Source organism: Halyomorpha halys, unplaced genomic scaffold (genome assembly GCF_000696795.3).
Source record: "Halyomorpha halys isolate HHAL.00 unplaced genomic scaffold, Hhal_1.1 Scaffold76.1, whole genome shotgun sequence".
Lineage (NCBI taxonomy): Eukaryota > Metazoa > Arthropoda > Insecta > Hemiptera > Pentatomidae > Halyomorpha > Halyomorpha halys.
The window spans coordinates 997,431-1,020,533 of record NW_027110545.1 but is presented as its reverse complement, the minus strand read 5'-3'; the positions used below and the strand labels follow the sequence as shown (position 1 = coordinate 1,020,533).

The 23,103-nt window shown below is 32.3% G+C and overlaps 1 protein-coding gene across 2 annotated transcripts in view; it reads left to right on the top strand.

Moving 5' to 3' along the window:
* LOC106692901 (uncharacterized) overlaps positions 1 to 23,103 on the top strand; it is a gene marked incomplete in the record, with an annotated part of 226,376 nt that overhangs the window by 178,001 nt on the left and 25,272 nt on the right. The window contains 2 exon segments of one of the 2 annotated variants that reach the window (XM_067048738.1): positions 1,028 to 1,295; positions 23,008 to 23,099. In XM_067048738.1, coding sequence (XP_066904839.1) covers positions 1,222 to 1,295; positions 23,008 to 23,099 — 166 coding nt within the window. 2 annotated transcript variants of the gene reach the window in all.

Here is a 23,103-nt window from a genome sequence, read left to right as displayed (position 1 = left end):
AGTATAAATATAAAATATATATGATGATGATATTTGGTATTGTTATTCTAGTATTTTACTTACATGTTTCAAATAATACCTATATTTAAAAATTTTATTCATTTTTATTCCTTTATAAGTCCGACGCCAATTCGGCCAAGGACAATCTATCACAAACACCTTTTATTACAAGTATATTTCTTTTCCCCCTATTATGTATATTACCATTTATTGTTCACCTAATTTAAATACTTGTTTACTGTGTTTACAAATTATTTTCGTTATTGTGGCATAACTGCCATCCCCACTCCTCCCAATACAAACCGTCACTTTGTTTTTGACTGCCGTCAAAACAGGTATCCATTCTGTCTCATCATTTGATTTGTATTTTTTTTTTCTTTTTTCATCTCTTTATTTGTACTTTCTTTAATATTTCTTCTTATCTATCTGTTACTATTACCCTTTTTATTTACTATTTACAATATTTATTATTTATTATTATATCTTACTTTTCATTTTATACCCCTGTTATGTTACACTTATGTTTTTTCTTTTTTCCTTTTTTGTAACTATAGTGGCTGTATCTTTTTTAGCCCTGACGAAGCCCTGCAACGTGGGGCGAAACGTTGGCTCAATAAAATAGTATAATTATCTAATATTGAGTTTTTTTTTACCGCACCCGGACCATATTCCATTCATCAAAAATTAAAATTATTTATCACAGTCAACCTTCATTGTTAAAATTTATCACAACAATATTTGAAATAATATTTGCTACACTCAGGTCAAGCATTTAAATTATTTATTACAAATATATTTTGGTTAAATTTCCTCTTTATTTTTTTATTAAACCTCCTAACAAGGTTAAATATAATTATCAATAATTATTTTATCCCATATTTTTCATAAATTATATTTTTAAATATATGTGAGACGTTTAGTTACATCAAGAGATAGTCAACCCAGCCAATCTCGTTACGAGCGTATGAGTAAAATATATTTGAACCTATTTTACATCATAACATTGATTGTCTTTTTCTTATTATAGGAGTTCTTATATTCCCTATCTACTTTTTGGCAATACCCTATGACCGTCTCACAAAGCTGTAAAAGTCGTTGAAGTAAGGAGAAAGAAGAGATAATATATACTCGTATTTCCAGTAGCAATTAGAACTGGTGGGGCAGTGGTGAACCCACGCTGAACTCCTGCAGTGGCAGTGCAAGGCAGTGGACTCTAGTAAGATGTCCAGCAGGCGAGGAAATACCTCCAAGAAGAAGGAAGACATGGAGGACCGAAATAGAAGACCAGCAGATCGGTGAGACAAACAGACATGTGTGTCAGTGTTTGTGTGTCTAATCATACTTGTTATGTGTTTTTGTCTATGTTCTGTGTGTACATTAACATATTTGTGAAAAAATCTATTGTTGAAGGCACTTTGAGAACTATTATAAAATAATAATATGGGTGTTGGGACGCACAAACTTTATGTATGTCATTTGAATATTATTTTTATTTGTATATCGAAATTTACAATTTTATTTACATAAAAATACATCTAGTAAATGCGATGTTAGATTATAATAGTATGATACAGACATGAAAAAAACTACTCATTGGTAGCACTCTAATAACATTTCTACATCAGAAGGTCTTGGGCCATCTTCTTTTCAGACGCCTTGGAGGATTGTCTCTCACATACGCTACATCAGGGTGTATTGGTAACTCACATCCATTTATAATTTACTTATAACAAAGATTGGAGGTTATATCTGTACCTCATAATCAGTCCAAATATTACGATTTTCAGGTATTACGGGAACATCGTTGTATGTAAAATTTGATTCTGCACTAAGCCACTACGACTCAAAACCGTTTAATAATCGCCTTTTGTATTTTCTAAGTACAATTAGGTTGTAAGAACCTGAATACCTAACCTATGATTGAGCTCTCCTGAAACGTTGGCCTAAGTAGACTTATGTTAGTCTGGTTCTGAAGTACAGGTATTTGTATTCTGTTTCTATGTCGATGTATAGATGTATGTTACAATCTGTAGGAGATTAGAACACCCAAAGTAATTAGAACGAATATTGACTTCCAGTCCCATCCCTTATACTCCATGATAACAACTTGATTTATCTTACTTATAGCGAATAAAACAGGCTTAGAAAAATTCTGTTATATCGAGCTTCATTTTAACTCTGGTCAAATCAATTTTTTTTATAATGCTCCAATTGTTAGTCTGACATAACAGAGGGAAGAGAGGGGTGGTTATCTACAGGGTACTGCCCTATTCTAATCATAGTGGGGGTTCAAGTTTACATTTCAAGGGACCGCCATTGAAATAAAAGTCGACCCCACAGGGATTTGAACCTGTACTGCATTAGTAAGGAGGCAAAGTTGACCACAAACGGCTCTAGTTCTGGCCTAGCTTGGAATCGTCGTGGAGAATGGGTTTCTAGGATTGTTCTCCCTACCGATACCAGTACCAGTAGACAGATAGAATAGAATTAATCTTCCCAACTTGTTTACAACTAAAGTAACTTTGCAATAAAAAAATCATTGTCTGAGATACAGATATATAGAGAATTGCATAGAGTATTTGTATGTTTTGGAATGCTAAACCGTGTCAGGCTGTTGATGTGAGATGTGCTTCATTTAATACTCGATATTTAATATTTTTCTGTTTCCCGTTACTTAAGATATTCAATGTTTTGTGATGGGAACCTTCCGATTACATATAAATACTGAAATTTGCAAAGGCGTTCCTGACTTTAGTACAACGTACTGATTTTCATGTAATTTTTCTATTTCTGGTTGTATTCAGTGTATTTATTTTACTGATTAACGTTGTAAGTTAAAAGTTAAAAAAAAAAATAAAATAAAAGGATTACAACTTTTCTTTTTCTTTACTTTTCATTACTTAATAACTTTCCATGAAAACGCCCATGATCTGTCAAATTATACTTAACGAGTGAAAGGAGTTAAAACTTTTAAAAAGTGTACTCACCTACGCAAAAGGAAACGTATAAGGTTCCAACGTAGGCAACCTTACGTCATTTTCCGGTTGGAAAACTAAATATTAATAACTTGTAGAAGTTATTTGTAAATTACAGTTAGTCAATTAACATATTTCATTTTTAAAAAAAAATCTTTCAAATGAGTAAACCGCTCAATGAAAGAAATTGGATTCAATAATTTAACTTTTATTTAGGTTGTATATTTTAAAATTATATCGATTCGGTTTAAATTCATTGTTTTAAATCTTGTTAATGAACTTTAGCAGTTACTCATAATTAATAATTAATATTTATTTCAACTTATTTGATAAGCTTCTAATATTAACAAGCTATAGCAGTTATTTAGTAGCTTTTATGATATTCACATATGAATATAAATTTGGCAAATGAAAATTTGTCCGAACATCTATAAAACTATATATTTTAGCAAATTTCATGAAAACTACTACTCCTACGACAATAAACGTCATAAACTACTTCATAGCTCATTAAACTAGCTTTAATTTGAGTGCTAATAGACATCTGTACGTAAAATGGTTCTTGAGATATAGATTTTTCTAAAATACATTCGCTACTGATCTTTCAGTACGTTCCATATAACATTTTTATGAAATGTTGCTTTTTAAAAAGCTATATCTCGAGAACTATTAGACATAAATAGCTCTATTAGGGCTCATATTTTAGCAAATTTACTCTACTTTAAATGATGCTCTCTTAGATTTACTAGTATTGTTGGTAGTTAAGATATAGAGCTCCGAATAAAAATATAATTATTTTCAACGTTTTGAAACTGCCGCCATTTTTTATTCCCCCTACCTGTACTTGGCAGACTCATCAATTTTGACTAGTAATTATACATAGTTTTAATTAAAGTAATAAAAAATTGGGGAGAAATAACTGCCTTTTTCTCCACTTGGGCTCTTGTACTATGAGCCCAAGAGCAGAGAGAAGACAATTATTTCACCCCAATTTTTTATTACTTTAATGAAAATATGTATAATTACTAGCCAAAATTGTCTTAAAATTACTATATACTTACTATTCAAAAGTCTGTCAAGTATACGTAGGGAGAATAGAAAATAGCGGCTGTTTCAAAAATTTAAAAAAAAAATTAATTTTTCATTCGCAGCTCAACAACTACCATCAACACTAGAAGATCTAAGAGAGCATCATTTAAAGTAGAGTAAATTTGCTAAAATATGAGCCCTAATAGAGCTATTTATGTCTGATAGTTCTCGATATATAGCTTTTTAAACAGCAACATTTCATAAAAATGTTGTACAGAACGTACTGAAAGATCAAATTCAATAAAGTGAAATTATTTAATTTATCAAAAACCATTTGATGAACAGATGTCTATTAGCACTCATATTAAAGCTAGTTCAATGGGCTATATTTTCATGACATTTGCTAATATAAATTGATTTATAGTTTTATTTAGAGTTTGTAGATACAAAAATTAGAGATCTTTGTAGAAGTAGTAGTTTTCATGATGCTAAAATAAATTGATTTATAGTAGTTTGGACAAATTTTCATTTGCCAAAATTATATTCATATACGAATATCATAAAAACTACTACCCCTACGAAGATAAGTGTCATCAACTACTTTATAGTAAGTTAAATTTACTTAATTTTGAGTAAAGAAAATTAAAAAAAATAATGGGAGTGCTGGCAGGTATCTGTATGGGCTAGGGTTTCTGAAATAAAGTTTTTCATATATCAAAATTATTGTCCAAACAACGTCTTAACCAAATCAATTTATAATAGCAGATATCATGAAAACGACTATTCTTACGAAGGTGAAGGTCATAAACTACTTTATAGTACAATTATTTAGCTTTGATTTCAGTGCTAATAGACAACAATACGTCACATAGTTCCTGAGATATTGATTTCTCAAAATAAATTAATTAACTATTAATCTTTTTAAGAAATATTGTTTTTTAGAAAGCTATATCCCGAGAACTATTGAACTTAAATAGTTATATTAGGGTTGATATTTCAGAAAATTTACTCTTCTTTAAATAATGTTCTTACAGATTTTCTAGTTTTGTTGGTAGTTTTTAAGATATAGAGCTCCGAAAGAAAAATGAATCGTTTTTAAGGTTTTTAAACAGCCGCCATTTTTTTATTCCCCCTACCTATACTTGGCAGACTCATTAGTTTTGACTACATAGTTCTCATTAAAGTAAAGAAAAATTGGGGTGAAATAACTGTCTTTCGTTCTTGCTGGCTCTTGTATTAGTAGGTCACTGCTCCTTTAACTATAGGTAACTGGGAGTGGAACTTCATGAATTTTTTTTTTATGTAATTCTCTATTGTCTCTATTTTTGTAATTCCCGATACAATTGGCAGTGCCAACTTTAAAGAATTCCTAATTAATATATATATATATATGTATGAGGAGATGATGGTTGAGGGTGCAGTCAGAATAAAACACAAATAAGTTGAAAGAACAATAATAATATCCAATCAATTTTTAAGTAGAACTTAAAATGAATCTAAATATTGTCATATTATGGGGGCAGTGTGGGAGCGAATTGCGCAGTGGTAAGGCAATCAAAGGATTCCGGTTCGAATCCAGCCATTGCAGATAATTATTTTCTGTCTCACTGTTGAGTCAACCCTATGGATTCGGGAGTCTTCCGGGGTCCACCCAGCGTCATGATGGGTACACTTTATTGTGGAAACATCTGGCGATCTAGCCTGATTCTGACCAAATCACCTCCCTTCACTGGAATCAGTAACAGTACTTCCTTATTAAGTACGGCATATCATACCCATCGTGGTTTGCAGCGGTAAAGATTTACTTTTTAACTATGGGGACATAGTTAAATATTATTTTTAATGCTAACAATGTTTGGATTACTCATGAAAAACATTTTTTGCCTTTTACTGTTTCCGATAAGCCTCTATAGTTCTCGAAATACTAAAGCAGTTAAACTCAAACCTAGTTATCCTTGATGCAACTTCACTGCAGATTTTACGACAGTGGGAGAACCCGCTAGTCGGGGCAAGATTACGCCGCTTGCTAACCACAAATGATATTAAAAGGATAATAGAAGAAGTTCTAAAACAAGGACCGTTATCCTGGTACCCGGTACCGCGGTACTAGCGGCTAACGAACACGACCTTCCGTGTACAGCGAGTAATTGGCAATCCTCCCTCGTATCCTTGCAGAGTAATTAGCTGGATATCTCTATCCATAGCATCTATTTATGGACAGCGCCATCTGCACTTCCATTATGATACTAAGCTGGAATTGATTTTCAGACAGGGTACTGTCTTTTTTAATTTATATTAACAGTAATAATAAAACCGTAGTAAGGACTTAAGTAGGTAATATACTCTTAGGATAGGTTCATCATTATAGAGGTATTCATGATGTTTAGTTGAAGGTAAAAAGTTTTAACATTCTAAATCTCTAAAAAAAAAAGTATAGGATTGTGAGTAGCCCAATTTAAAGTCCATGTTATATTTTAAATGGACAAGGAGCTCCTAGCGGATTTTCTTAGCAACTTTTGTAATTTTAAATTAAAAACTAACGAGATGATAACACATCTGAACATAATGGAATAATCCATTGAAAAAATCCAAATCTCCTACAGTTTCATAACATCATCTTTCCTCCACTTCACTTGTTTCTAACTTCCTCTCTTAGTTTTGTTATATTCCTTTATTTTTATTCATTTTTTGCTAGAGTTTAAAAACGCCTAAAACAAAAATAACACAAACTATGATCAACTAACCTATCAAAACGACAACAGACAAAATGGTGTCGATCTAGGTCTGTTGCGTGACGTCATTCCTCATTTAACAGAACAAGTAACAGACTCTCAGCCATGCTATATGTTATATCGTTTTGACATGGTAAAAGAAGGAAATATTTCTCCATTTAATACAACTTTTTTCATTTAACACACTTTAACATATTTAACTTAAGATCATGAATACCCATAATAGTGAAGAAATATATGTTTAGTTTTCAAAAGTACTACATTCAACTTGTGAACGTTGAAGTATCAGCTACTATTTGCTTAATCTATGGTTGTATATGTTTCTAAGTTTGTCTGTTATTATTTTATTTTTATTTATTTCAAAATTTAATTAATTATATTGTTTTTTAAATTTAATTTGATTAGGTGAAGTAAGTGAAAGTCCTCTTCCTTATTTAAATATTTTTATTTATTTATAACATCAAATAACGACGTTTCGGGGCTGTCAACCCATCATCAGGTATTTACAAACAAATTCACAATATTCATCTTATGCATACAACAATTAATCAATATACCAAAATATTTTCAAAAATATAAAAACAATTACCTGATAAAATATATTTTTTCATATCACGTTCTCTGTTTTCCTAATAAGTTTTAAATTATTAACAATAATCATATTGTTGTCAATATATAAAAAAATTAATAAATAATAATTCCATACAATTTAAACAAGATAAATAAACAAGATAACAAATAGATTAAAACTATGCCAAATCCCTTCTACCTCTGTTCCGCATAAGTTGACTAATCTATTAACAAGAAATTTTTAAAACTAAATTACATCATTACACTAATGTATTGATTTTTTTATAATAATCAATATTATTGTACCACATTGATAAAATTATATAGTAGGGACTTCTAAAAAATTAAAAACTAGAGTTGAGTAACTGTAAAAATGTCAAAAATATAAACAACACCACAGCGCTGGTGGCCCAACTAGTATAAAATTTAAACATGAACTTGATTTTAAAAATCTATGATTGGGAATAAATAGAAAAATAACAGAAGCTATACATATCACTAAAAACATTGATAACGCATCTTCTCTTCTAATAAATTCTTTTACGGGCATGGAGGCAACTCTTCTGTAGGAGCAATGGCCTCCTATAACAATTATTGTTATTACTTGAATGTATCTCACTGTTTAACTATTATAAGTTTCCTATTTGTTTTTAGTTACTAATTTTTTTTTTGCGAACGGTTGGCTCAGTGATAAGGCCGTGCTTATAACTCCAAAGACCCGAGTAGGAGTGGGGCTGTCAGATAATTGGTTTTTGGAGCCCTACAGGGTCCGCCCAGAATCATGGAGTAGGTAAAAAATAGGAGGTCGAGTTTGATTCTGACCAAATTGCCTCCTTGCACAACCGTTGGTTTAGTAACAGTCCTTACAAATTACTACTTCATTGACCCTTCAACTGCTTTAGTGGTACAGATATAACTTCATTTTTCTTGTTATTTATTTTCATAGAGGTCAGGGCCCTATCTCCTCCAATGTTTCCCACCTCAGCTTCGAGTAATTTATTCAATTTGATAATAATAGTGTTGGTTTTCCTCCTCTAAGAAGTCTCCTGCTAGGAGGCGACGAAAAGAAAAGGAGAAGACAGAGCGAAGCTAACAGAGCGTGGGGCTCCGGCCCGCTGAGCATGGCCTTTTCTATTTCTTCTTTTAGCCAACTCAGCGCCATCAATTTTCTCCTAGAAGAAACCTTCACCTCAGCCCCAACCAACATTATCTCCAACCTCAATGAATACTCTACAAATAATATATATTATAATAATAAGTATATTATATACAACGTTATTATATACAGGATGAAATTCAAGAATCTGGTTAGATTTGACTATAGGATATCCTACCATGGTACAGTAAGCTGCTAATGTCTTCTATTTCCAAATTAAGCAAATTTATAGAACGGGGTCAAAAAAAAAAATATATATATATTTTTTTTTTTTTTTACAACATGTTTTTATAGTTTAGTGGCCAACTTATCATATGCGTAGTCCTGTGAAATGCATACTATGTTTATAGTTTCAGTATCAGTTGCATTCCAGCGAGGTATGGGTGAATAAGTAATATACATGTTCAATGTGTTTTCTTGAGGGAATAAGGAATATAAATTTTATATTAAATTCCAACCAAGAAGACATGAATTTAACAAAAGATAAAGAAGCCATAATTCTATCAGGAAATTTTTTTTTTAATTATTTATTTAATGTGATTTACAACTGTACAAACAATAAATACAATAAGTAAATATGTTGTATGTTTCATATTCACTTGAAAATACCCATTGGTGGTACTTCAAGCATTAATTTAAATTAGAAATTAGGTCCCGTTGCCATCTTCTTTTCAGACGCCTCGGAGGATTATCAGGGATTGTTAAGGATGAAAGATTAAGAATTAATGGGTTAGAATGGTTAAGGAGTTTGGAATGAAAAGACGCATATCTGTTTTGGGTCAAATCTGCAACGATTGAGATGTTAAGGTCTTTGTGAATGAGTTTATTTGTGACGTAATAAGGAGCATCAATGATTTTATGTAGGATTTTGGATTGTAACGATTGGATGCGGGAAGAATTTGATGGTTTGGTGGAGCCCCAGAGCTCAATTCCATAAGTCCAAATTGGTCTGATTATTGTAGTGTTTACTAATTTTTTGTAGTAAATGGGAAGTTTAGAGCGTTTTCAAGTAAGTGTTGTAGCAATCGGAATCTACGAGCAGTTTCTTGTCGTTTCAGTCTTGTGTGAGGATTCCAAGTAAGTCTCTTGTCAAGATGGAGTCCTAAGTATCGAATCTGTTCAACAGGCATTAGTGGTGTATTTAGAAAGGATACTGTAGGACAGGAGGGCAGAGGTTTACGACGGAGTGTAAAGGTGATCTGGTGGGATTTGTCAGGATTTATTTTGATTATCCAGTTTTTAAACCATTCTTCAATAGATGTGTACCTGTAGTGTTTGTGATGCATTAGTTGGGTCGTTGTTTACAGAAAGTATACATGTGTCATCAACGTATGTTGTTAGGGCTGTGTTAGGGTGGGTTGGGATGTTAGCATCAGGATTTAAATGTATTTTTATCATTGCAAATACAATTAACACTGTTGTTTTTTTATTCGAACACAAGGCATAATTTCCTCTGCTTCGCCATTTTATTTAACATAGGTTCATCCAAGGTTCTTCAAGGCATACGGGAAGATTTATAATTGGTGTAGCGTCTGTTTCTTCGATGTCAATATGAAAAGAAAGAAATCTTCAGTAACTTTGAAGACAAGCCCTCCCCCCCTCCTACAACAGACAGTAGTTTTTTTTTATACTATATATCTTTTTTTATTTATTTATTTATTTATTGATATTTACAACTGTATAAAAAATACAACAAGTAAATTTGATCATAATGATATGATACAGGATGTAGAGAAACTACCCAGTAGTAGTACTCTAAAAACAGTTTACAATATAAGGTTACGAGGCCATCTTCTTTTCAGGCGCCTCGGAGGATTGCCATGAATGGTAGCAAGGTTAAAAACTAGTGGGTTTGGGTGGTTAGGGAGTTTATTATGGAAGGAATAATATCGGGTTCGGGCTAGATCGGTTACATACGGAACATTTAGGTGTTTATGGATGTCTATATATCTTGAAACGTAAATTTTGATGGGAGAGGGTTAAATTTATTTTCTTAGTAGAATTTGAAGGTTCATTATTAAAATAATATATGTTTTCACAAAAAATAATGTACGGTGGATTAGTAGACCTTACAATCTCATATGAAGTTTAGTAAAATATATTTGTATTCCTGCACTAACAAAAATTATTTTTTCAATGAACATTGAAGTATTTATTGTTTAAATGCGTCGTGGGATTAGTTCTTAAACGAAACAAATATTTTACAATTACTGGGAATATTAAGAAAAATATTAATTAATAACAAAAAATTATGTAAGTGGGTAGCTCAGTGGTAAGGCATGATAGTACATTTTTTATGAAATATTGTTTTTAAAAAACTTTATATCGGGAACTATTAAATATAAATAGCTCTAAGGGTTCATATTTTAGTAAATTTACTCTACTTTAAATGATGTTCTATAGCTGTTGGTAGTTCCAACTTATGAAACTCCAAATGAAAAATTACTTTTTTTTTTAACGTTTTGAAACAGCCGCTGTTTTATTCCCCTATCTATACTTGGCAAAATGATCAATTTTGACTAGTAATTATACATAGTTTTCTTTGAAGTAATCTAAAATTGGGCCTTTTTCTTCTCTTGGGCTCTTGTAGCAATATCCTTGAGATATGATCCCTTGAGGTCCTTAAGGAGCGAGACCCCTGGAGGAGCAAAGCCATTAACTATGTAAGGCAGAGCTGCCTCCGCTCTGTGCCGGGATTTGGACCCGAGCCTTGACCTTTACCCCCTCCTTCCCTGAGGTTATCGTCCTGGACCGCCTCCGCCGATCTGGGTCATCTACTTCTTGGGGTACCGGAGGGAGGAAGTAGTGCTCCAGGAGTCTGTAAGCAGCTTTGTTTTAACAAAAAAATAAAATAAAATTTATCACTACGACTCATGAAGGGCCATGGTTCTGTGCATTGTTAGGGAGTATCGTTTCTTGAACAATGATTGTGCAAGGAAGTTATATGTTTAAGATCAGGCTCAACCGCGAGGTTTCCCCCTGGTTGAATCAAGAGTCAAGACAAAACTAAGAGAATAAACAAGTATTGGGCCTGGAAGACAGTAACAGAGCGCTTTACTCACTGATCTACACTGTTTCCCAAACAATATCTAGGAAAAGAAACAGTACAATAAGTGTAGAGATATCGTAGAGAAACCATTACCAAAGATACTGATTGTTAAATGTTTTTAGTGAACAACATTTGGATTTGATCGGGCACTTCCAAAAAACGTGAATCGAATTAAACCTCAAACCATTTTTATGGTTTTACCATAGAAAATATTAAAAAAAATTAACAACAAACCATAGTTAATCCAATTCGTTTTTAATTAAAAAAATATAAATAAAAGAAAGACAATACACTAACTTAAATCCCTCTAAACTCTGCAAATCACATTTTAATTTTATCTCTCTTTTGATGGTATTGTTAATTTTTAAACCTTCAAAAACAACAGAACTACGAGCAACTAACTTTTCAAAACCACAACAGACAAAAAGTTGTGGGTCTCAGCTGGTCTGTTGCGTGACGTCATTCTTGCAAAGAATGCAAAGAAAGAAAAGTCTTTGCATTATATAACTTTAATTTTATTTACTTAAGTAAGTTATTGTACCCGCTTTTTCAATTACCTATGTCTACATTTATTTCCCGCTTCTCTCATCACTTAATTTTATTAATTCTATTTTGTAAAACTATTCATTGTATGTGTAAAATTATTTTGTTTATACTTTCTTTTATATTTTTTATTTTTCTATACTTACTGTGGTTGTTATCTTGTTTTGTTTTTAGCCCTGAAGAAGGCTAGAAACTCTAGCCGAAACGTCGGCACATTAAAATAAGTTAGTCATACTTATTTGTGTTTCATTGACCGCACCCCCAACCATCTTCTCCTCATTTAACTATCATATGGTTTATACCATTACACTTGGCTGTAAAAGGATTTTAATGTGACAGTAGCCGAACTCTCGTTATATGTACAATAAAGCACTATCATGACAGTCAATGTTTCAAGCACATGTTTCCTTTAGCACTTTCGTAATAGTAAATGCTTTCATGACGGCAACTGTTACACAGTTCAACTATTGGGCTGTTTGTGACAGTTTCTGCCATGGCTGTAAGGCAACACGGTGTAATATGGCTTTAACGTGACAGTAGCTTCACTACCATTACCTGTACATGACATCAGTTTTCACCATGACTGATAAAGGCCATGAGCTGACCAAGCCCATGACTTTTTCATCTGTTTCAAAAAATAAAATAAAATTTATTTCAACTAATTAAGTAATTCTTTATTTAAGCTGTTCAATAATCTTCATTGAGTAATATTTTTTAAATAAAAAATCTCCCTATAAAAGAGTCTGGGAGCGATCAAAATAACTCAAACATTAATTACAATATCGTATACCAACGTTTCGTCTCACTTTACAGGACTTCGTCAGGGATAAAAAAGATACAAACAACTAAAATAATGTAACAAAGTAAGAGAATATACAACATGAAACAAAAGTGTTTTAAAGTTTGGCAAATAATGATTTAAAAAATGAACAAGGAGGAAAAACTTTATTAAAATACGAATTGAGTTGTAAGTTAAACAGCATACTTATTTTAGTTTAATCAGACGATATTTTTGATCTAACGATAGATAGGTCTATACAAGTATACAATAATAATTACAAACATTAGTAATATACAACATTAAAATATCACTTTTTTTCCCCTTTCTTTTCGTTTTTATTTTTTTGTTTCATCTCTTTGTTCCTTTTATTCCTCCCCCCTATTTTTTTTTTTTTCTTTTTTTCCCTCTTTTACTTTTTCTTTTTCTTTTTATGAATAAAGAAATATAAAAATGAATAAAGTAAATAAAAGGATACAAATATAAATTCTTTAGTTTAATTGTATTTTAATTTTGACATTTTATTTCAAAAAAGTTTTTGCCACTCTTAGTTTACTTTTATTTCAATCCATTACAAAAGACTGATCTACATGACTATTATAAGGCCTATCTGGACATATGGAGTTGAGCTTTGGAGCTCCACTAAACCATCAAATTCCTCCAGTCCAAAATCCTTCGTAAAATCCTTAATGCTCCTTACTTTGTCACAAATAAAATCATCCATCAGGACCTCAATGTTCCATATGTTGCCGATTTGGCCAGAACCAAATACCATTCCTTCTATAATAAACTTCTCAACCACCCAAATCCACTTGTTTCTAACCTGGCTTCTCCTTCATTACCTAATAATCCTCCTAGGCGTCTGAAAAGAAGATGGCCTCGAGATCTTCTCCTCTAGAAATGTTATTGGAGTTCTATCAGTGGGTTGATTCTCCACATGTTTGTATCATGTCACTATGTCACCTACAGCAAATTTACTTGTTGTATATATGTGTATACAGTTGTAAATATCAATAAATAAATTATTAAAAAAAAAAAAACTTTTATTTCATGTTATGTATTATCTTACTTTGTTACATTATTTTAGTCGTTTGTGTCTTTTTTAGCCCTGATAAAGACCCACAAAGTGAGGCGAAACGTTAGCTAATAAATAGATTAATTACTATTTGAGTTGTTTAGATAACAGCCAAACCATTTTACAATAAACCTTTTATAACAGCTATCCGTTAATTTTATAAAGAAAACTTATGCAGTGACTGTTATTGTGAGGTTTATTTAAAATAATAACGGTAACAGAGGCTACTTAATGGTCGAAGATCGTTGCCCTGAAGCAAAAGAATGATAACTTATTTTAAACAATTCATGATCAAATTTTAAACTAAAAAATAATCAATAATAACATCGGTAGGCAATCGCGTTCATTAATCTTTCAGAATGAAGACGTAGAGCCGAAAACCCCCAAAGGAGGAATATATTTGCATACATAAATAATTATATAAATAAAGCACATATATTATAATAATTAAACTGGAGAGGAGAGCGATAAAACAAGAGGCTGCCTGGAGGCAACTGGAGGCTGGAGTCTTAACAAGCCGGTCCTAGCCTTCCAGTATCTTTTTATTTTCCATTCTATCTCCCCTTATTTCCCATTCTGTTTTCTCTTATTTCCCTTTTTCCCTTCCTCTATTTTGTCTATTTCTCCCTCTGTCCCAACTAGTCGGCAGACACGCTCGTGTAATTTGAATTTAACATCCTCCAGCCTTCTGCTTGTTCTTCGCCGGTACTCGTTCCACACCTTGTACTATTAATTTTCTATTCATATATCAGAAAAATGCGTGGTGCGCAGTATAACCTTACTGCGTATACTATGAGTATACTCGTTTTATAATATATAAATATATAATCTTGTTCGAGATTGGCAATTTTATTAATATCTAGAAGAACCGGCAATGCTTCGCAATTTAGGTATGTACATAGATTAATTCAATTCAACTGAAAGTTTAAATTAAAATTAAATATGTACCACTACAATTCTTGAAGGGTCAGGGGTGCAGTACTTTGTAAGGAAGTACTGGTAGTAGATCAACGGTTATGCAAGGAGGTGATTTGGTCAGAACCACGTTCGACCGCTAGATTTTTACCCAATTTAGGAGGCTGGGTTGACCCCAGGAGAGCTCCAGAAACCACAAGAGTTGACTCACAGCTACAGTGAAAATAAAATAATTTTCTGCCCACCCGGATTCGAACTCGTGTCCTTGGAGTTAGTAGAAAGTTTGATATAAATATATTTAGTTATTTACACATTGGATTAATGGCTGATTCAAGTGCTTATCGTATATAGTTTACAGCGGCAAATAACATTGTATATTATATATAATCTTCTATATCTAATTTCTTGAGACTGGTATTTATTAATTAAATAAATCAAATGGTATCCTTATTAAGTCTTTATTATATTAACAGTCCAACGTTTCGGCCAATTCGGCCATCCTCAAGGACAATCTTAAATATAAATTCACACCTCACATCCAAATTCAAAAATGTTTTACAGGCCATTAATTACAAGTCAAATCACCCTATTTATTGTCACACTTCAATAATCTTTATAACTTTTAATTTTAGATCAACTTACACTATCATCTATCATATAAACTTTTAATTAATGACCTGGGCAGAATAGCCTGCAAAATACTTTTTAAATATATATTTTTGGAGTTCTATCAGTGGGTAGATTCTCCACATGTTTGTATCATGTCACTATGTCACTTACAGCAAATTTACTTGTTGTATATATGTGTATACAGTTGTAAATAACAATAAACAAATTATTAAAAAAAAAAAAAATTATATTTAAGATTGGCCGAAACTTTGGACTGTCGATATAATAAAGTGTTGAGACTTGACAGGAATATCATTTGATTTATTTTTAAAAAATTGTATAGTAAATTATATATCGAGGTGTTGATAGTTCACCGTAGATTAGTATGTGGAGAAGATAAGCGGGGGGGGAGGGAGGGTGTGGTCTGCAAATAAACAACAAAACAAAAAAATAATTCACCGAATAAATATTTTTTTGTTGATTTGCTTACCGCACCACCGACCATCTTCTCCATATAAACTACATATATTATTTATTTATAATCTTATTATTTTCTTGAGACTGGTAATTTTTTAAATAAATAATTCAAATTTTATCCATTATAGTTTCAAAACCTTTTATTTCTCTTATAATTCCGACGTTTCGTCCAATCCGGCCATCTTCAGGGACAATCTACTTTAAAACAGTTTTTATTACACGTATGATCCTACAAACAATTCAAAATACTTAACATTATTATTTATAATTTACCTTACCTTAATACAACTTTGAAACTATATAATTTAAACAATTCTAACTTCATGCGAGCTATTCTGCCCAGGTCAAAAATATCAATAACTAATTAGTCAAATATCACTTAAAACAAAGTCAAAATCATTTATCAGCAGACACTATTCCTTAAACTTTTATCACAACAATGCTTGTAACCTTCCTCCACTCAGTTCAAGCATTTAAAATTATTTATCATAACTACATTTTTGTCAATTTTCCTCTTTATTTCATTAGCGAAAATCCTATCAAGGCCAACTATAATTATCCACATACAATTTATCCTATATTATTTATAAATTAATCTTACTTAATATCTCTGCATAGTGTTGATTTAAATTTCTTGTATCTGTTTTGAAATTCACTGTATAATCAATATTTTCAGATATGTAAATGGATTCAAGTATTTTCCTTTTGAATGTATTATTCTCTTTATGTAAAATGATTGTATTTTAAAAATCAAAAATATGTTGGTTTTTGGTTGCATGCTGTACTAGTGCCGTTTTATTTGGATTCCTTGGATTATTGTGTTGATAAATTTTGTCACCCGATAATTTTTGTCTTTGTCTCACCTACATATATAGCTGGACAATTTAGACAGGCAATTTTATATATTAATCCTGATTGATTTCTTGTATCAATTTTGTCCTCAATAAAAGGTTTTGAGACTATAATGGATAAAATTTGAATTATTTATTTATATAAAAATTATATAGAAATAACTTCAACACGACTCGACCAATCTACACGCAACTTGGAAGTGTCTTGGGGTTCTATAAACTCCACCAAAGTGCACATACCGTATCTAATTAAACAGATTATAATAAAACATTTGAAAAGTTTTTCTTTATTTGAAACTTAAGTTATACGTCCTTAAAATGACATTACATCTAAAGTTTACTAATGCAGGTTAAAATAACAGACATTCAGCTCCAACGGTATTAAATCTGGAATTTGATAGAATGGAGTGGAGTTATGAATGATTATATGAGCAATGGTTAGAATTAAAAAAAATCCTTCGAATGAATCAAGGTATAAATTTTCTAATTTTTAATTTATTTGAAAAATGAGGGTTTCAGACGACGCTAATAAGGAATATGATTTTTCCTAAAAAAAATTGTTGACCTGCTTTACTGAAATCCTTATTATGTTTTTTTTTAATTGTTAGTAAATAAAAAAATCAGTTATACTTTTTCATATTCTTCAGAAAGGGACAAATAGTTTGGGACATAATGATGATTTTTTTTTACCGAATAATTGGGACCAGCCTATAATCTTCCCGGGAAAATCCTGAACATTTAATAGAAAGCTTTCATCACAATCGGATGAGCGATGTGACAGTGTCTAAAGTATAAATATACATTAATTAAACTCTATTGAGTTACTATTAGATTAAACTTTGATAATAATTAATATATAGATGAAGTGATTGGACGGTAAATATAGTAACATAACATCGATAAATAATTGTTAATACGTACATTTTTTTTAACATGGTTTAGGGCTGTATAAACTGTATCAAGAACACAAACCGAAGCTAATTAAACAAATAAGAACCGAAGATATAAAACAAAACGTTTGGAAAGTTTTTCTTTATTTGAAATATTTCACTCTTGTGATGGCATTAAATCTAATTGTATAATTTTTAAATGCAAAAAATACATTTTTTTTTTTACCAAAACAATTGGGCCAGCCTATATTAGGGGTATTCATGATCTATGTTAAAGCGTGTTAAATGGAAAAACTCGTGTTAAATCGAAAAAAATTGCCTTCTTTTGCCGTGGTAAAACGAAATAACATTTAACATGGCTGAGAGTCTGTTACTTGGTCAGTTAAATCGAGAATGACGTCACACAATAGACCAGTTGAGATCGCCGCCATATTAGTTGTTGTGACTTTCAATACAGTTGTCAATTAGCTCATCTTCATTCTCTTCTTCACAAGTTTGAAGATCAATAAGACACTCATAAGCTAAACTTTCACACAAATTCCACTTTTCACTCACTCTAGGCATGTTTTAATTAATTACTTAAATCAAAACTGAAGTAAACAATAACATGAGGGTCTGGAAGGAAGGTTATAAACATAAAGGCTTATACAACAAGTTGCTGAGAAAATCCGCTAGGGGCTCTTATGCATTTAACGTTTAACATGACTTCAAATAGGACTGCTCACAATCCTATAGTTATAACATTTAACATGGTAAAACATATAACATTTAACACAACATCATGAATACCCCTATTATTGCCAAGAAAATTCTGAACATTTAACAAAAAACCTATCACAACCGGATGAACGCGGCAGTGCATCAAGTACGAACAAACTAAAATTCATTTTATTTATATTAGATAATAAAAATATCCAAATAGTCTCAACCTCCTATATTAAAACATACGAGTTGAACGTTTCGGCCGATTCGGCCATCATCAAGGTCAATTTTAATTTTAGTATCACAGCCTCACATTGATCAATAAAACTATTATAAGGGCTATTATGCCCCATTCAATTTAACAATGTTAAAATATAACCTGTTTGTGATTATATCATTTAGTAATAAATTCTATTCTTTTCAATTTTTTTATTTCACTATCATCGACTTATATTGTACTGATAAGTTATATTAATTCAGAATACAGTGAGTGCCTCTTTTATGTTTTAAATACAATTAATCAATGAATGTCATAGGATATTAAGGTAAATAATGTAATTTTAATATGTAAGAAAATTTATAAATTCAATTTATTATTGTTATTTACAACTGTATAACATATATACAACAAGTAAATTTGCTGTAGGTGACATAGTGACATGATACAAACATGTGGAGAATCTACCCATTGATAGAACTCCAATAACTTTTCTAGAGATCTCAAGGCCATCTTCTGTTCAGACGCCTAGGAGGATTATTAGGTAATGAAGGAGAAGCCAGGTTAGAAACAAGTGGATTTGGGTGGTTGGGAAGTTTTCCATGGAAGGAACGGTATCTGTTCTAGCCAAATCGGCAAGAAGTGGAACATTGAGGTCATGATGGATGACTTGATTTGTGACAAAGTAAGCAGCGTTAAGGATTTTACAAAGGATTTTGGACTGTAAGGATTGGATTCGGGAGGAATTTGATGGTTTAGTGGAGCTCCAAAGCTCAACTCAGTATCCAGATAGGCCTTATAATAGTCATGTAGATCAGTCTTTTGTAATGGATTGGCAATTTATACCGTTTGTCTAGTAAATGTTGTAATAGTCGAAATCGACGAGCAGTTTTCTGTCTTTTCAGTCTTGTATGAGGATTCCAGTCGTTTGTCCTAAGTAACGGATCTGTTCGACAGGAATAAGTAGCGTATTATAAAAGGATACTGTAGGGCAAAAGGTCATGGGCTTACGACGAAGGTTAAATGTGAATTGGTGGTATTTATTAGAATTAATTTTAATCCTCTAATTTTGGCACCATTCTTCAAGGGTGATGATGTGGGATTGGCGGGTTTGGGATACAATGTAAGGATCAAATACGGATTTCATTCGTGAATTATGTTGAAGTTATAGTTTTCATGACCTTGTGCTTTTCACTAGATCCGGCAATAAATAACTGCCCAGTCAACTACTATCTTATCTGATAGATATTCATGGAGCGCTGTAACATGTAACGACATGTTCTCAGTGACATAGTGTAACCGGTTCCAGTGGACAGTTACTCATTGAGGATTGCTAGCTATAAACTCCAGTTGTCATTTACTGTCCGTTAGCCGACAAGGCGCGCTCTCTTAGAAACTCCTGTTACTATCTTATATCTGTCTCATAGAATATGTTTCTATTTTCTTAATTATCGAGGGAAAAAAATCCAAAATTATTGTTAATATATTATCCTATTAATAATAAATGTATTTGTTTGGGGACAAATTCTCCAATTTCAGACGCTTTTTAAAAATTGATCGATTAAACCACCTTAAGTCTCCTCTTCCCATTTTTAAAAGTGATTCTTATGATCAAAAGTGAAATCTCAACAAAAGTGATATTGGACTGTCGCTACCGGGGGGGGGGGGTCTTAATAGAGGAAGGATGGCCTTTTTGTATTATGATCTCCTTCCAGAGATTGTGACAAGCCGTACATCAACCAATCTACTCGCTATAATTGTCTGTTTCAAATTTGAGATAAGTAAGGTTAATACGGATGACAAGATGGCACTCCATGGTAGCCTTACTTATCTGTCTTTTAGAACAGACAATTACAGCGAGTAGGTTGGTCGATGAACGACATGTCACAATCTCACAAGAGGACACCGTAACGCTAAAAAAAAGGCCATCCTTCCACGCCGGACCCGCCCCGCTAAACCCCCGGAGAGCGAGGGCCCTATATCACTTTCGAAATATTAGCTTAAAACGGGAAGGAGAGACTTAGAGATAGAGCAATATTTAAAAAGCCCCTGCAATTGAAAAACGGCATCAAACCCTCCATGGTAGCCTTACTTATCTGTCTTTTAGAACAGACAATTACAGAGAGTAGGTTGGTCGACTAACGACATGTCACAATCTCACAAGAGGAGATCGTAACGCTAAAAAAAAAAAAATATGGATCTGTATTATCATATATTTGTAATTGTAATTATATATCAATAAAGAAGATTTGAAAATAAAAATAAAAAAATGGCAAGATTAGAGTGTTTCACGTCGTTTTCTAATTTCAAGTACTTTATAAATATAGCTCAATTAAACTGTCTTAAGTCTCTTTTTCCCGTTCTAAGCAACTATTTTACTAATCAAAGTGATACAGGACCGTCACTCCCATATAAGTCCATCACCCCCCCCCCCGTTCCTATAATCCACTGGCGTTAGCTGCATGATCTTGACCTTCATTGGACCCTGCAACGAACCTTACAATGCCGCAGGGCAATCCAAGGCAGTATGCTAGACATTTGTCATTTGTATTATGCATTTGTATGTATGTATTGTATAAATTTAATAATAAAGGAGATTACGAAAAAAAAAAAATAAATAAATAAGTCCTTCATAGATGCCCTAAAGGACATAGGCATTCGAGTAAATCCGGTGAAGACAAACGCCATTGTAATATCTTACCAAAAAGGGAAGAAGAGCAACCAACCAAAAAACCTTTACGGTGGAAGATGAAGTCAGGGGTATGGCAAATTCCATCCTTTACCTTGGCTTGGCACTGGATAGGCACCTAACCTTCTCCAATAACGTCAGAGAAAGGCTGAAGATTTCCAAGCAGAATCGCATAGGCTGTCTCTCCGACTGAACCTGCAGATTTATAAGGCTATAATTCCTCCGAAGATGATCTATGGTGCACCTCTACAAGACAACACTACACAGATTCCAGAGCTACCAGAACTACACCCTCCAGCGGATCGTTCCAGGCACCACACTGCAGAGAGCTAGGAACAGTAACCACCAAGAACTCCCTCTTCCCTCTACTCCGGAGTTTATAGGTCGACGGTACATCAAGTTCTTTGATGGGCTAAAGGCCTGTGCAAACCCACTCTTCCGGGAGATGGCAAAGCACTGTTCCCTATAAACAGCTAGAAATCAACATTTTGTGAATTTTTAGTGCGTGTTCCTGTTTAACGATAAAGATGACTCTTTAGTTATGTTCTTTATTTGTCAATACAACAATATTTACACTTGACATATACAATAACACATTCATAGTTACTATTAACATAACGTTAAGTTTTTTATTTAACATCACAAGTTCTTCATAATAATTAATTGTAATTGATCATATGGCGAGAGGTTTCAAATGGGTTTGCCACTAAAACAAATGTAAAATAATGAAACTTTAAATGAATTATAATTAAAAATAGATTTGAAAGGAAATATACTAAAGAAATAAAAATGTTGATAATAATTTCGACAGTGGCAAACCCATTTCAAACACTCTCTTTGCAAACGTCAATTATTGCCGCTGAAGACGTTAATCATGCCACCACAAATTCATTTTGTCCAATATCATCAAAGCTACTACTCCTACGAAGATTAGCGTCATAAAATACTTTATTGTACAATAAACTAGCTTTAATTTGAGTGTTATTAGACATCTGAACTTCGAATGGTGTTATAGTGAACTACTAATTTTTTCAGTGTATTTTTTACGAAATGATAGTTTTTTAAAAATCGATATCTCGGGAACTATTGAACTTAAGTAGCTTTATTAGCGCTCATATTTTAGCATATTTACTCTACTTTAAATGGTGTTCTATTAGGTTTCAGTATTATTGATAGTTTTAAATATATGAAGCTCCCAAGGAAATTTTTTTTTTTAACGTTTTAAAACTGCCACAATTTTTTAATACCCTTACCTATACTTAATAGACTCATCAATTTAGACTGTAAATTATACATAGTTTTCATTAATATAATTAAAAAATGGGATGAAATAATTGACTTTCTCCTCCTGTTTTTTTTTTTGTTTTTTCGGGCAAGACTCCCATTGGAGTCCTACACTGCCTAACCATGGTTGGGGGGTCAAAGTTCTTCATTTTGTGGGACCGCCCCATAATGAAAAAAGTCGACGCCTCAGGCTGGATTCGAACCGGCACCGCCAATAAACATCAAATTGGTAAGGCTGTGTCTTAACCACTGAGCTATGGGCGGCCCGACTTTCTCCTCTTGGTCTCGTGTACTAAAAGTTTTTTTGTGATGATTATAGAGTTATGATCAAGAATGATATATGTGGTTTCATTGTGATCCTACTCATATGTGTCTAATAATGCTTTCAAAAATTTAACTTTGCTTCATGATAATATGATAATATTAATGTTGAAGTAATATTATTTTATTGTTTAATATTTTGCAGAGGCACGATGGTCCGTAAGGTCGGGAAGCACCACTACTTGGCTAGTCACAATGGAGGATCTTTGGGCTACATACCTGGGCACCACTACAGGGGTTA